The sequence below is a fragment of the Carassius carassius genome, chromosome 23 (assembly GCF_963082965.1).
Source record: "Carassius carassius chromosome 23, fCarCar2.1, whole genome shotgun sequence".
Taxonomy (NCBI): domain Eukaryota; kingdom Metazoa; phylum Chordata; class Actinopteri; order Cypriniformes; family Cyprinidae; genus Carassius; species Carassius carassius.
In genome coordinates this window covers 22,954,092-22,967,359 of record NC_081777.1, presented here as the reverse complement: position 1 = coordinate 22,967,359, position 13,268 = coordinate 22,954,092, and the positions used below count along the sequence as shown (strand labels likewise).

Genomic DNA, 13,268 nt, shown 5'->3' with positions numbered 1-13,268 from the left:
TTATCCCTTTGCTTTTTGCTTTCTTTAGCAGAATTCTCTTCCTCCAACTCTCTTTCTCTCATTTTTCCCAATTTTTCACTTTAGTCTTGCTTTCCTCTCGTTTCTGTCCGTGTGCATATCGTTTGGTCAGGCCGTATCCATGGAACAGATGTAGTGTCATCTTTTTTTTCATTGTAGATCCTCCCTCAGTAGGGCATGTGATATACTTAAACCAGTTATAACCTCTGTCTGTCGGCGCTTCCTCTCTCCCAGAAAGAAATCCTCTTACTTTATCTGTCCTTGTGACATTCTTCATAATTTTTGGTTTGGACTTGCTTTTCATTCAGTTAATCTACATCCACAAAGAAGCATTTACTTCAGTACTTTTAATATAACTGTATTGTCTACACTGATAAAAAAAGAAATCACTTGTTTTGATACTTAAAATGTGGATAAACAAAATACACTCATATTCAAGATATATTCTCTCTTTATCTTATACAGTGTTGCTCCTCAAGTAAATGTCTTGTTTCTAGAGTTTTTACATATTTTAAGTGGAAAGCAAGTCAGAAACCACTCATCAAAAACTCATTAAGCAATACGTTTTTTTGCTGTGTGACTAGCTTTAGTATGTTTTTTGCAGAAAGATCTCCACTAGTTTTGAGATCTAAGTAAATCTTATCCAAAATGGTTTTTAGACATTTTAACTGAAAAACAAGTAAAAAATTCTTATAAAGAAAGAGAATGCACTGCAAAAACTTCTATCGTCTTGCTTCCCTCTTTTCCACATCTGTGTGAATAGTATTTGGCTCATTCATAGCCGTGCACTAGATCTCATCTCATACAAAACATGCCCTTAACTACTGTTGTTCAAATTTTTCCTCCAAAAGCATTTAACAAACTAAACCTAGTCATAACCTCTGTCCGCTGCCTCTTTCATTCTCCCAGAAAATAATAAATTTTTCACTTGGTATTGCATCCCTCTGATCCCTATCCTGGTGTGTTGCGTTCGTTTAATCTGCATCCGCAAAACGGATCCTGTCTTGTATCTCGAGACGATCTGGTCTCGTTCAAACCTCTGCCCCCCGAACTAGAGCAGATTTTACTCCAAAAAGGCATTTGACATATTAAACTCAGTTGTAACCTCTGTTCACCGCTGCTTTCATTCTCCCAGAAAGGAATCCTCATCCCCTCCCAAACACAATGTCTTTTAGGAGTCAGTGGGGGAGGACAGACCAAAGCGGTGCCTTTGCCAACCCCCCCCCCCACATTCACTCTCACTGCCCCCTCAGCCTCTCCTCCCGCTCCTTTCAAAATGGGGATTAGAGCACCCTTGTGTGGGCCTTTGAGACGGAGCGGAGATTGGAATCGGCGGAGGTGGCTTTTGGAAGGGAGGGGTGGGAGGTGGAGGTCAGGGTGATGGTGGGGTTATATGATTGAAGACTTTATTAACCCTCCGTGCACCCCGTCGCTCAGCAGTGGGACTCTTCGGGCCTGTCTGCATGAGCTGGCGGGGTGCTGGACGCTTTGGGAAGACGGGGGTCTGTGTCGGCGTCTACCATACCCCAGGGCTCAGTTAGGGGTTCGGGGGATCGGGGTGGGAGTCCGGCGGCGGGTGTCTGATGGAGCGCAGGCAGGCGGGCCGGGCTCAGGCCTGTGTGGCGGGTGGGTGATAAGACTAGAGCAGAGGCGTCCAGCCAGGACACGACGCCCACCTTTCATCTGTCCCACACCAGTAGGGGGCGGCACTGATGTCACTCAGCCAGGCTTAAAATAGAGCAGCGGGCAGAGGGAGGGCACAGAGCCTGCAGCACTGGGGGGGCAGCAGGCAATTACCGGCCGGGAAAGAGACGGCACTGGGCAGAGGAGGGGGAGGAGGGATGGGACGGGTGTTCATACTGTCCAGAGCTGAAGATTATAAGCCTGGAACCACAAATGATGTGCAAGGACAGGAAGAAACAGAAAAATGACCCCTTTCGCTCAAAATATCTCAAAAAGACTTCGACTGCTTGCTTACGAGACACCCTCACAGACAGTTAATGTGTAAAAATGTTGTGCCTTGTCTTTTTGGCAGCATGTGTCTTGCCTCTCTGTCTCTCATTCTCTCTGTTTGACCCTGCTGGTGTGTGTAACCTGTTGTATCGTGCTCTTGTGTTGCAGAGGAAGGCATCAATCATGAGTGCAAGCTGTGTAACCAGATGTTTGACTCTCCGGCCAAGCTCTTGTGTCACCTGATCGAGCACAGCTTCGAGGGCATGGGAGGCACCTTCAAGTGTCCCGTCTGCTTTACAGGTGAGGGGTCCGGCCCAGGGGGTTGGTGGGGTTGAGGTCGAAGGGTCAGGGGCAGTCAAAGAGTGTGGGGAAGGGGGGGGGGATACACACTGCCAGTGATGAAAGGGTAACTGCACACAGTGTACGGTCACATGGTCGTGCATGTGGCCAACTGCAGACAATTAAGCACCATTAAGCCCATTCCCTCATGTAGGATTACATGCAGAAGTGTCTTTACTTTTTTGTCATCTCTTTGCTTCTTGTCTGTCTCTACTAGTTCTATCTCTTTTTCTTTTCATGCTGTCTTTCTGCTTCTCTTTTCACACCTCGTCTTGTCTCAGTCCCCATGTCAAATAGTTTTTCATCTCATCGTAACTGTTGTCTTCTCTGTCTTCCATTCTTTCTTTGCACTTGTTCCCTCTTTTTTTTCTCGTTCTCTCTTTTTTCATTTTCTGTCTTATCTTCCTTTGTGATCACGTTTTCCCATCCGTTTTTCCTCATCTCATTTCTCTTCTTTCGTCCTCATTTCTTTATTTTTAGTCTTTTCGGTTTCCTTCTTTTGGTTTTCTCATCTCATTTTGTCTCATCTATTACATTATTGTTTTCAATCTCATCCTCATCGCCGCCACTCACCCTTCTCTCTCCCCTCCATTCCTCTGCTCCATTTCTCCTCCTTGTCCTGCTAATTGAACTGAATTAACTATTAAATTCATTGTTCATCCTGGTGAGAGAGAAGAAAGACCAGGCATGGACTCACTTTGAGAACACGGATCAACTTATGGCTTCTGAAATGCATATAAGATTAAAATATAGACATATACTGTACATATATGTAACTGAATTACATAAATCAGGATCACTTTCACTAGAGCTGAGACAGAAGAGAGATATTATGACACACTCTTAATGCAGAAGCAAACAATGGTTAATAAAGTTCAACGTGGCTAAGACAGGAGGCTGCGGTTCATGCAGGCGACCTGCTGAGCTGATGCTAAAGCTAATGAGAGCTGATCTCCCCGCTGTGATGCCTGGTGGGACTCATGACCCCTGGGCAGATCGAGCCCCTGTCAGACGTTCCACTTTCAGTGGCCCAGAAGGCACCTAAGTAGAATCGACAAACAAGAGCCCAAATCAAATCATAGTGGCCATTTTGTATGCTGTGAAGTATCACATACAAACTATACTAGCTTTTTCTGTGGGCTAGTTGTCATGCTGAATGTCTTTGAGGTGAGAAGATCTGTGTGTGTGTGTCTTCAGAAGAGGAGAGGTCAGAGAATAAAGGGCAGGTTTATAGAAAGGCAGTGTAATCCGCTCTCACTCTCCAGGGTAGGACCCTTCGTGTACGTGTGCATTTAGTTAAAGAGACCCAGTGTGTGTGTGTGTGTGTGTGTGTGTCTCCTCACACTAAGTTTGAAAGTCACTTTGGACTGTTTGTCAGCTAACCTTTGGGAATCAGAAATCATTACTTGAGCTTGTCAACATTAAAGACTGGTGTTGGAGGCCATATTGTCCCCAGAACTGCAACACGCCATTCTCCAGATAATTTTTTTAACTCGATTCAACTTTTTCTTCCCTCACCCATTCTTCATATTACTCCTCTCCCAGTTCCAGCTCCTTACATATTCACTGTACACTACCTTTTGCTTCTCTATTCGTCCTTCCCTCCATCCCTCTGATCAAATCATTTGTTCTTTTGCCTTGTCCGTCCCTTTGTCTCCCTCTTCCTCCTTGCGGATTAGTTCTCCGTCTTTCTTTCACCTTTACTGAGTTGTTTGGCTACACCACGTTCTCTTCCCTCTTTCCTCCCTTATAGGTACGCAGTCCTCTTTTAAACTTTAACACTATTCCTGTGTGGCTCATGAATAAGTAAGCGAATGCCTTCTCCTCCAGGGACGCTCAATAATTCATAGTCTCCACACACAGCAAACTTAAGTTTACTGAAAAAAAAAATAAAATACACGAACGGAATTTAAAAACCCGAGGAAAGAGGAATGATTTATTGATAAATATCACAAGGTCTGGTGGGGATACTTTAGTCTGTCTCTGTCTCTGTCTCCATCTCCGGCTGTCATCCCCTGCTCTCCGATAAAGAGAGTTTGAGAGCTTTTCATTTGAGAACGCCTCCTTCCCCTTCCTCTTTCCTCAGTGCCGACACATTGTTTTAAATCCCAAAAATTCATTATTTTTATTCTCTCTCTCTCTCTCTCTCTCTCTCTCTCTCTCCTACCCAAAGTGTGAAAGTTGGTAGTCATGGATTTTATTTATTTATTTATTTTTTTAATTCCTCACTCAGGATTAGTTCTTAATCGAATCAGCTATTTTCACAGCCAGTTCGCTGTACACTCTTGGGTAAAGCGTTTCGGCCAATCGTTTGACTGCTGTTTCCCTCCTGTCCCCCCTCCCCCCAGTGTTTGTTCAGGCCAATAAGCTGCAGCAGCACATCTTTGCCGTCCACGGACAAGAGGACAAGATATACGACTGCTCCCAGTGTCCGCAGAAGTTCTTCTTCCAAACTGAGCTCCAGGTGAGTAATGCAGAAGCACATGGCAGTGCAACAAAAGCAGGTGAACATTTGTGACTTCCCGGAAGTCCAAAATTCACTTTTACAAGACCTGCCAGTGGTGGTTGAGGATATTTAATATGTGTTAAAGGTGGTGAATTATTATACTATTTTTTTCAAATATTTTTTTAAATATTGCTCTTACAATTCAGTGTAAACAGAGTTCCTAATACATTTACACAGGATGTGTAAGATGACCAGAATGATCAGAATGAAGTATTGCAGAAAGCCATGTAAGAACTTTACTGTGTTAATATTTTAATGTTTTCTGATCATATTTTATGTGTCGTGTGCAATGGATCTCCTTGTAGTAGCAAAATGTGTGTCTGCTTTGTGATATAGTGGGATTCTGTAGTCAATCTCAGTTAGCCCTGAAAGACACAGATGTGACACAGATCACAGCTAATAAGGGAATTAAAGGAGAAAACAAGGTGCATCCTCAAGCCAGTAACGATTAGACCCATTACTCTGCAAATCAATCACACCACCTGCTGTGACTGCTGGAACTCACATTCATACACACACACACACACACACACACACACACACGTGCGTGCATCGTCAGGGCAGACAACTGGGAATGCTGTCCCGGGCCCACTCTCACTCACATTTGTAATCCATATGCAAAAGCAGATTGCCATTCATAGACATTGTGTACTTACACACACCCACACACACACACTTCTCAGTTTGAAACTCTGGGTTTGGGGAGAAAAATAATTAATTTAAACCTTTTTAATAGTATTTCCTATCCTGTATAAGTTTAATTATGAATAATTCATATTTATTAATATAATATAATTTTGCATATTTTGGGGCTGATACCCTTCATAATATGAAATATTAACACATTTATTATTTTGTTTACTTTAAGTACATTTTCTTAATTTAAATGAAATCTTTTGGTACTGTGTTGGGTCACATCCAGTGTAAAATCAAATAAAACCAGTTGAGAACAACTGCACCACTAAACATTATATATACTGTATGAAGGAATGTACACTAATCACAGTTCAGATGGCCTAGAGCAGTTAGAGATACTGTACAGACAACTGTATGCCCTACAGGTTCACGCTTAAGTTCACAGCACAATCTGATGTCTGACAGCTCATCAAAAGCCGTTTGCCTACTGTAACAATAACACACTTTGTCCACTTGACATTAATTCTTTCCAGATGAGTCTCGGTTTCTTTCTTTCTTTCTTTCCCTTTTCCATTCTCTTTCTTTTTGTCTTTGTATCTGTTTTTCTTTCTGTCTGTTCTACTGTGATAGATATAGTCTCTCTCTCTTTTACTGAAGCCTTTATCTGAGTTCCCTGAGGGAGGCCCTGAACCCCTCCACTCAGAGACTGACACACTCACACACATATAGACTTTAGCGAGTAAGTGCTGCCACACACGTTTACAAAGTGCTGCCACACTCTGTGCACTTTTTGCTATAACTTTCCTTTATGACAATGTGGCAGCCAAAGTCCCTTTCTTTTGACATGACTGTATACCTTGATGTGTTTTCACTGACAGCGATTTATTCCTGTTCAACTTTGTCACACTGGCAGTGTAAGCTATGACTATTACATAGCCTCTTTTTAAAAAGAATTTACTTCTGGTCAGTTTTCAATGCTAATCACTGTCAGTGTAAACACACTTTAAGAAATCTGTCATTAAATACTCCTTATTGACGTTCTTTTGAACCGCAGTGTAGTTTTGTTCTTTGTTGGGCAGGAGTTTTGTGTCTTCACTGCCCAACCAAAAGATGTTTTTGTATAGCAATACAGACATTCTAGTGGCTGTGGTTTGGTTTTAAGCACCTCTGGATGTTCCTGACCCGTGGTAATGATTCCCAGCGGATGCAGACATGGCAGAGCAGTGAGACAAATCTGCTGACTCAAGTTTAGCTGGAGATATCACAGAGCTGTGAGGTGAAAAATAGTATCAATTTAAGCAGCAACTCAAATGCAGACATCTCAGCCAAGCCTAAGGGCCAGGCTGAATTTAAATCTCTCTCTCTCTCTCACACACACACACACATTCTTCCCACGCAGTCACTTCTAAAGGACTAGAACTAAATGTACTGGTTAACAAGTTACTGCTAACTGGTTGATTCTCCTTTAGGGACTTGTCTGTAGTGGTGCAACCTTACACTCCTATAGTATCAGCACTGGATTCAGGATTTTCAAAGGATTTTATGGCCATTTTTTGAGTTTTTCTTGATTGTTCTTGGATTGGAGTATTGAGTATTGGAGTGGACAAAATATAATGGTTTAAGAATCTTAATTTTGATATGCTCAATCAACAAAATTGTGACCCTTATGAGCATTCTCTTTAGTTTGCAATAAGGTGAAGTCATATTTACAGTTGCTGTGAGATACTTCTTGGCCAAAATCCTGTCACTTCTGTTGGAACAGAGATTGTTGTAGTTTAGCAGTTTGTGCATGTTTCATGAAATCTGACCCAAACCTAACCCAAAGCTTGACAGTTTTCCATGTACTGTCAGAGTAGCAGACCTCCTAGATGTGTGTTTGAATCTGACTCACATTCAACATGTCCTAATCCCATTCCTCCTCTTAAGTGACAAATAGCCAGATATGAAATGCAAAATGTGTCCGCTAAGAACTTAACAATTATCTTAATGTACTGTTGCTAGGTCAGTGGCAGTATATGAAGTCGATTGCTTCTCTCTCTGTTTCTCCTTCTCTCTCTCTCTGTGCTGATTATGGGGCAGACAGATTGAGTAGGGGTAGGAATGTGAATAACTCAGCCCACAGTGGCTGCCACGGGCCGCTGGGGTCAGCTGCATCCTGCCCTAGCCCAAGTTACATTCATCTTTGTGAGCTATGGGCCACCATACCTGCAGCCCCCTACAGTGCCCGCCTGTGTGTGTTGGTGGGTGGGTCTTTATAAGAAGCAGGGTGTGAGGTTAATGGCTTACTCAGGTCCATGACTTAATATTTTAGGGGCTTGGGCGGTGTGACCTAAATCTCCTGCATGGTTCAAACACCCCACCCCTCCACGTGAGCCCCCAGGCCGTGGCGTGACAGTGATATAAGGCCGGCGGCGCTGGGCATATGGCCGGTCAGTCCATTTAGCAGCAGGGGAAGCGCTGGACCCTGTCGGTCACTGTCTGCCTCACCCTTAGGCCGGCCAACTGAGATACTCGCACCAGCCCATGGCTCAGCGGGCCAACCGCATCACTCTCATCCGCTCCATCCCCCGCATCCACTCCGGGCCCACCTGAGCTGTGACGGAGGTGAGGAATAGAGCAGTCAGCTGCATGGATAGCTCCGTGCCAAGTTTTACCTCACTCCTGCCTAGGTGAAATGAGACTTGAACGAGTGTGTATACTGTTAACAAGACTGAATGGATGGACTGGCATGGCCTACGTGCCCTACCCAGCATGCCCTCCCAGTGCGGCCCCACTCTGTGCTAATCCTCGTCTTCCCATGAGCCTTCACAAGACACGTTACTGTATCATCCCCCTCTCCCTTATGGCAAACTTTGCTTACATCCTTTATCTTGTCTCTAATTCTTTCTTTCGTTCACACTCCCACCAACTCCCTCCCTTCCTCAAACTGTTTCCATCTCTTTCTCTCTCTATCTCTCTCTCTCTCTCTCTCTCTCTCTCTCTCTCATTCTCTCTCTCTCATTTGCCTTTTTATGTCTCTCATTCTTTCTCCTTTTCCCATTTTCTTTTTTCTGGCTCCCAGAAGAGCCAGCCCCCATGCATATTTTAGCCCCTCTGTGTTGCCCCCACCCACCCCTCTCTCTCTGTCTCCCTTTTTCCTTTCTGCCTCTCCCTGGTGCCCCATAAATAGTGCAGATGTAAGCTGGTAAATAAGTGATGCTTCGCCCCGATCAGCGCAGCTAGACCTACTCTGCTGGATCCTCCACTCCTTTGTTAGAAACTTCAGAGACTTTTTGTGTGAGTGAGTGTGTGTGTGTAGATTTTCTTTCAGTTGTTATTTTGTTTCCCCAGGTGAACTCCCAACCGCCCACCCTTCGGCCCTTCCATAGGCACTGCTGTCACTCTGACAGCGCGCCTCATTTTTACACACTGTCGGTTCTGATTGAGCCCTCCAGGGGGCACCGCATTACCCCCACGCCCTGTATCCCTTCCCCACTGGAATGTGTGTGCGCACGTGGGTGTACGGTGTTTCCTTTAGCACTGGTTAATATTTAACCGTACTCAGCAGTTTGGATGGATGGGGATTGAGTTTATGTGTGTGTGTGTGTGTGTGAATGAGAGAAGGGGGGGGGGGGGTCTTTGCACTTGTTTGTTTGTTGATGCCCCCCCCCCCCCCCCCCCGACATTGCGAAAGTGTTGAATATTTGAGGGCTGTGAGTTCTCATACAGCGCTGAGTGATGTAAGGGGGCGGCGTTCATCAGGCCGTACACACGCACTTACTTTCTCTCACACTTTCCATTTTTCACAGAGGTGGAGGAAGAACTTGTATGATTTCAAACTACAATTTGTATTTTATGTTGCAAATATTTTAAAACGAGGTAGATTAGATTTTTTGTTAGATTTCTCCAAACCTTGAAAGCAAGAAACCTTTACAATTATTGGTTATTTTTAGGGTTATGAGATCATTTAAATCCTTAACTTGAAGTATTTAAAGGCACAATATGTAAGTTTTTGCCTCTAAAGGGCGCGTATTCAAAACAAAGGCGTAGTTTGATGATGCCGTGACTAAGTGTGGAATCATGGGAGTTGTCGTCTTCATTCCCACAGCCGACGCAATCCGATGGGACTCCGGCAGAAATCATGTTCATGGATGAGCTAATGATTGATTAACGTAGTAGAATGAAGCAGGGTGAGACTGAAAGCCGTGGAAGCAAAATGAGGGCGCTGAACGAGCGCAACACCTTGCTCGATGGCAGCAGAGCTTTTATAATGCTACAGTCGACCACTTCTGCTCCTTTTGGTCGAGCGTGTGGGGTGTGGGAAGCAGCGCTGTTTTATCATACTAGATACATTTAAAAGTTCTGTTATAATACTACTCTGTGCGGTCGTCACCTTTGAATAAAGTGCATAACATATTAAAGCGTCTTTGGTGTTTTCATGTTTTCTACAAAACAAAACCGGAAATTGAGGGGTTACGACGTTATTTGGCTGGCAACACAATGACACTATGGACACATTCCGTGTCACTAGTTAAAATATCTTATTTCTCTGGATTTAAACATTATTCAAAACATTATTCAAAACACAAGTTATCTAAATCATATAACACTGTTCTAGTGGTTTTTGGATATTTTAATAAAACAATCTTAGATATTGTGCCTCTTAATGGATACTCCACCCCAAAATGAAAATTTTTGTCATTAACCACTTACCCCCATGTCGTTCCAAACCCGTAAAAGCTTTGTTTGTCTTCAGAACTCAATTATTTGATATTTTGGATTAAAACCGGGAGGCTTGTGACTGTCCTATAGACTGCCAAGTAATGATGCCAAAATAATGAGTTTATTTAACAATTCCTTTGACAACAGTCTCTATTCTCTAAATTCGTTATTTTTGTTTTCTTCGCTTTCAAAAAGTATTCTCGTCGCTTCATAACGTTACGGTTGAACCACTGATGGCAGATGGACTATTCTGTCACAGGCCTCCCGCTTTTCATCCAAAATATCTTAAATTGTGTTCCAAGGACAAACTAAGCTTTTACGGGTTTGGAAAGACATGGGAGTAAGTGATTAATGACAAAATTTTCATTTTGGGGTGGAGTATCCCTTTAAGGTTGTGTATATACCACCATTAAAACATTTGGGAATTTTATTTATTTATTTGTTTGTTTGTTGGGGAAAAAATACTTTTATTCGACAAGGATGCATTATAAATTAACCAGAAGTAGAAATGTTTACTTTGTTCCCAAAAATTTATTCTTGAAATAAATGCTGTCCTATTGAACTTTATATTTATCAAAGAATCCTGAAAACAATGTTTCACAATTACCACAAAAAAAAAAAAACTACTGTTTTCAACAGTGATAATAAGAAATGTTTCTTGAGCACCAAATCAGCATATTAGAATGATTTCTGAAGGCTCATGTGACACTGAAGGCTGTAGTAATGCCTGCTAAAATTTCAGCTTTGCCATAACAATTATAAATTACAAAATATATTAAAATAGAAAACAATTATTTTGTATAGTAATAGTATTTCATAATATTATTTTAATGCTGTATTTTGCTCAAATAAATGCAACCTTGTTGAGCATAAGAGACTCATATACAAAACATTAAAGAAATCTTACAGATACCAAATGTAGGCAAAAATAAAAATGCAATCATTATATTTAAAAATAAAAATGCAATTATAATATTTGTAAAGGGATTGGGAAAATTTTTGCATAGTAGACAAAAACAAAAAACAGACTTAATATGAAAACAGAGACCCAGAATATCATAAAATATAATTTTTGGTTTGTGGCAGTTATCACTTCCACAGAACCACACAGCAGTACATTAAAAAAGCCACTAAGAATACCTTAGCAACAATACAGCAGTGCACTCAAAACACTTGTGTGAGCTTAAAATCGCCACAGACATTTTCTTCTGAAAACATAAAATCTGCCTTAAACTAAATTTAATATCAGCATATGAACATACAGGCACATTTTTACTCATATAACCCACATTAAGGAAATCAAGGCATTAACAAGTGTAGAAGCTCTAAAAACATACATAGAATCTGTTCCATTATGGGTCATATTAGATTTATAATGTACGTGGAGAGTTTGTCTGGTGTGCTCTGAATCTGCTTTTGTGTGCTGTAGATATTGATATAGGTTTCTGTTGTGATGCTCAATTTTATTAGTGCCTGTGTGTGTGTGTGTGTGTGTGTGTGTGTGTGTGTGTGTGTGTGTGTGCGCGCATGTCCCAGCTGCCCTTGCGTCTGGAGTGGCAGTGTACGTTATTAGAATGGGGATCTGGGGGGCTCTCTTCAGAGCCGTAACCCCAACACACACACACATGCCTACAGCTCCTCAAATCCACCTTACCTGCTGCTGATTGGCTGACTGGTTGAGGGGTTGTCAGGGGACTGCAGTATAGTGTCTCCAGCTAAAGCTATGAGCCCTGTGTTTAGAACGGCTCCCTCTCAAGGACCATGACATCCCTGAGTCTGCAGCCATGTGCTGAGCCTTCTGACATGCTAGGCCCCGGATGTCTCTGATGGCTTTAGAGCCATGATATGAGAATAGGGCGAATAGCGGGAACTTAGCCAAGAGTTGATAATGAACTAATGAAACCATTCACTAATGTATTCGGTTATCTAAATATGCTGGCGTACCAAATGGGGAGCGGGTGAGAAGTGTGTCGGGGTGTTACAGATTTACATTGCCACACTGTTTTCGATGGAAATTCTCCAGGCGGTAGGCATTGGAGTAAACTAGAATCGGAGGGGACATGTTTAAGTTGTTTACCTGTTTGCATTTGTTTTGTTGCTCTGCCCTTGCTGAGATGGAGATTCAAATAAAGCTCCGGCCTGGCGAATTCAAATCAAAAACACTCACCATGGGACGGCACTAATCTTCAGAGTAAATCAACACATTCGCATTCATTTATTACAACGTGGGAGACCGGTTTCGCGCCGCGAGCGTGCACATGCGTGTTTATGTTGAGATAAAAATGAAGTTAATGCCTTTTTGCAAATTTTCCAGCGAACCCACCCACATTCCTGATTCTGTCACGAAATACCCCTGCTTGGAACAATCTATAAAGTGGAGGAAAGAAGGAAGGAGGACGTGGAGGGAGAGAGAACTTCAGCGGGATGGCACATAGGGAGATATGGTGTCTGCGCTAAATTAAATAATTTGGGGACTGGCATGAGAGGGAGAGAGGGAGGGGGGTAAGGAAAAGTGAGAGAGAGAAAAAAAGAGAGATGTGTCCACTGGGATCACTTTAAAGCGTTTTCTCATATTCGTCTCTCATGGTAGCCTGTTCCTTTAACGCACAGACAGAGCGAAGGATATGTTGAGACGCAACATGAGAGAAAGCAAGCTGAAATGAAAATGTGAAGACAACAGAAGAAGGAGGGGGTGTGTACGGCACATGCCCCAGTCAGATATGACAGTTGAGCAGGGTTGTGCTGTGGCACTACAGCTCCGCGCTGCGTGGTGTGTGTTGTTGTCTCGCGTGCGGGTTGCCAGCTCGGGACTGGAACTGTCGTGGCTGTGACAGTGACGTATGAGTCTAAGCGCTGTCGGTGAGATGACTCTCGCTGCTCGACACTCTCAACACTCGACGCACACGCGCGCGCATGCACACTGAGCGCAGCTGTGATCTGGAGGGTTTGGGAACTGTGGATACTTCACTCTGTTTGCCTCGCTCATTAACATAGCATAACAGATGAGAAGACTTTATCTTAAAGGAATAGTTCACCCAGAAAGGAAGATTCTGTCATTATTTACTCCCTCGTGCCGTTCCAAACCTCTATAGCTTTATTTTTTTGTGGAACACTG

The 13,268-nt window shown here is 43.0% G+C and overlaps 1 protein-coding gene across 3 annotated transcripts in view; it reads left to right on the top strand.

Moving 5' to 3' along the window:
- znf423 (zinc finger protein 423) overlaps positions 1–13,268 on the top strand; it is a 154,194-nt gene that overhangs the window by 130,540 nt on the left and 10,386 nt on the right. For all 3 annotated transcript variants that reach the window (XM_059506590.1, XM_059506588.1, XM_059506589.1), the window contains 2 exons: positions 2,140–2,271; positions 4,659–4,774. In XM_059506590.1, coding sequence (XP_059362573.1) covers positions 2,140–2,271; positions 4,659–4,774 — 248 coding nt within the window. The remainder of the gene's footprint in view (positions 1–2,139; positions 2,272–4,658; positions 4,775–13,268) is intronic.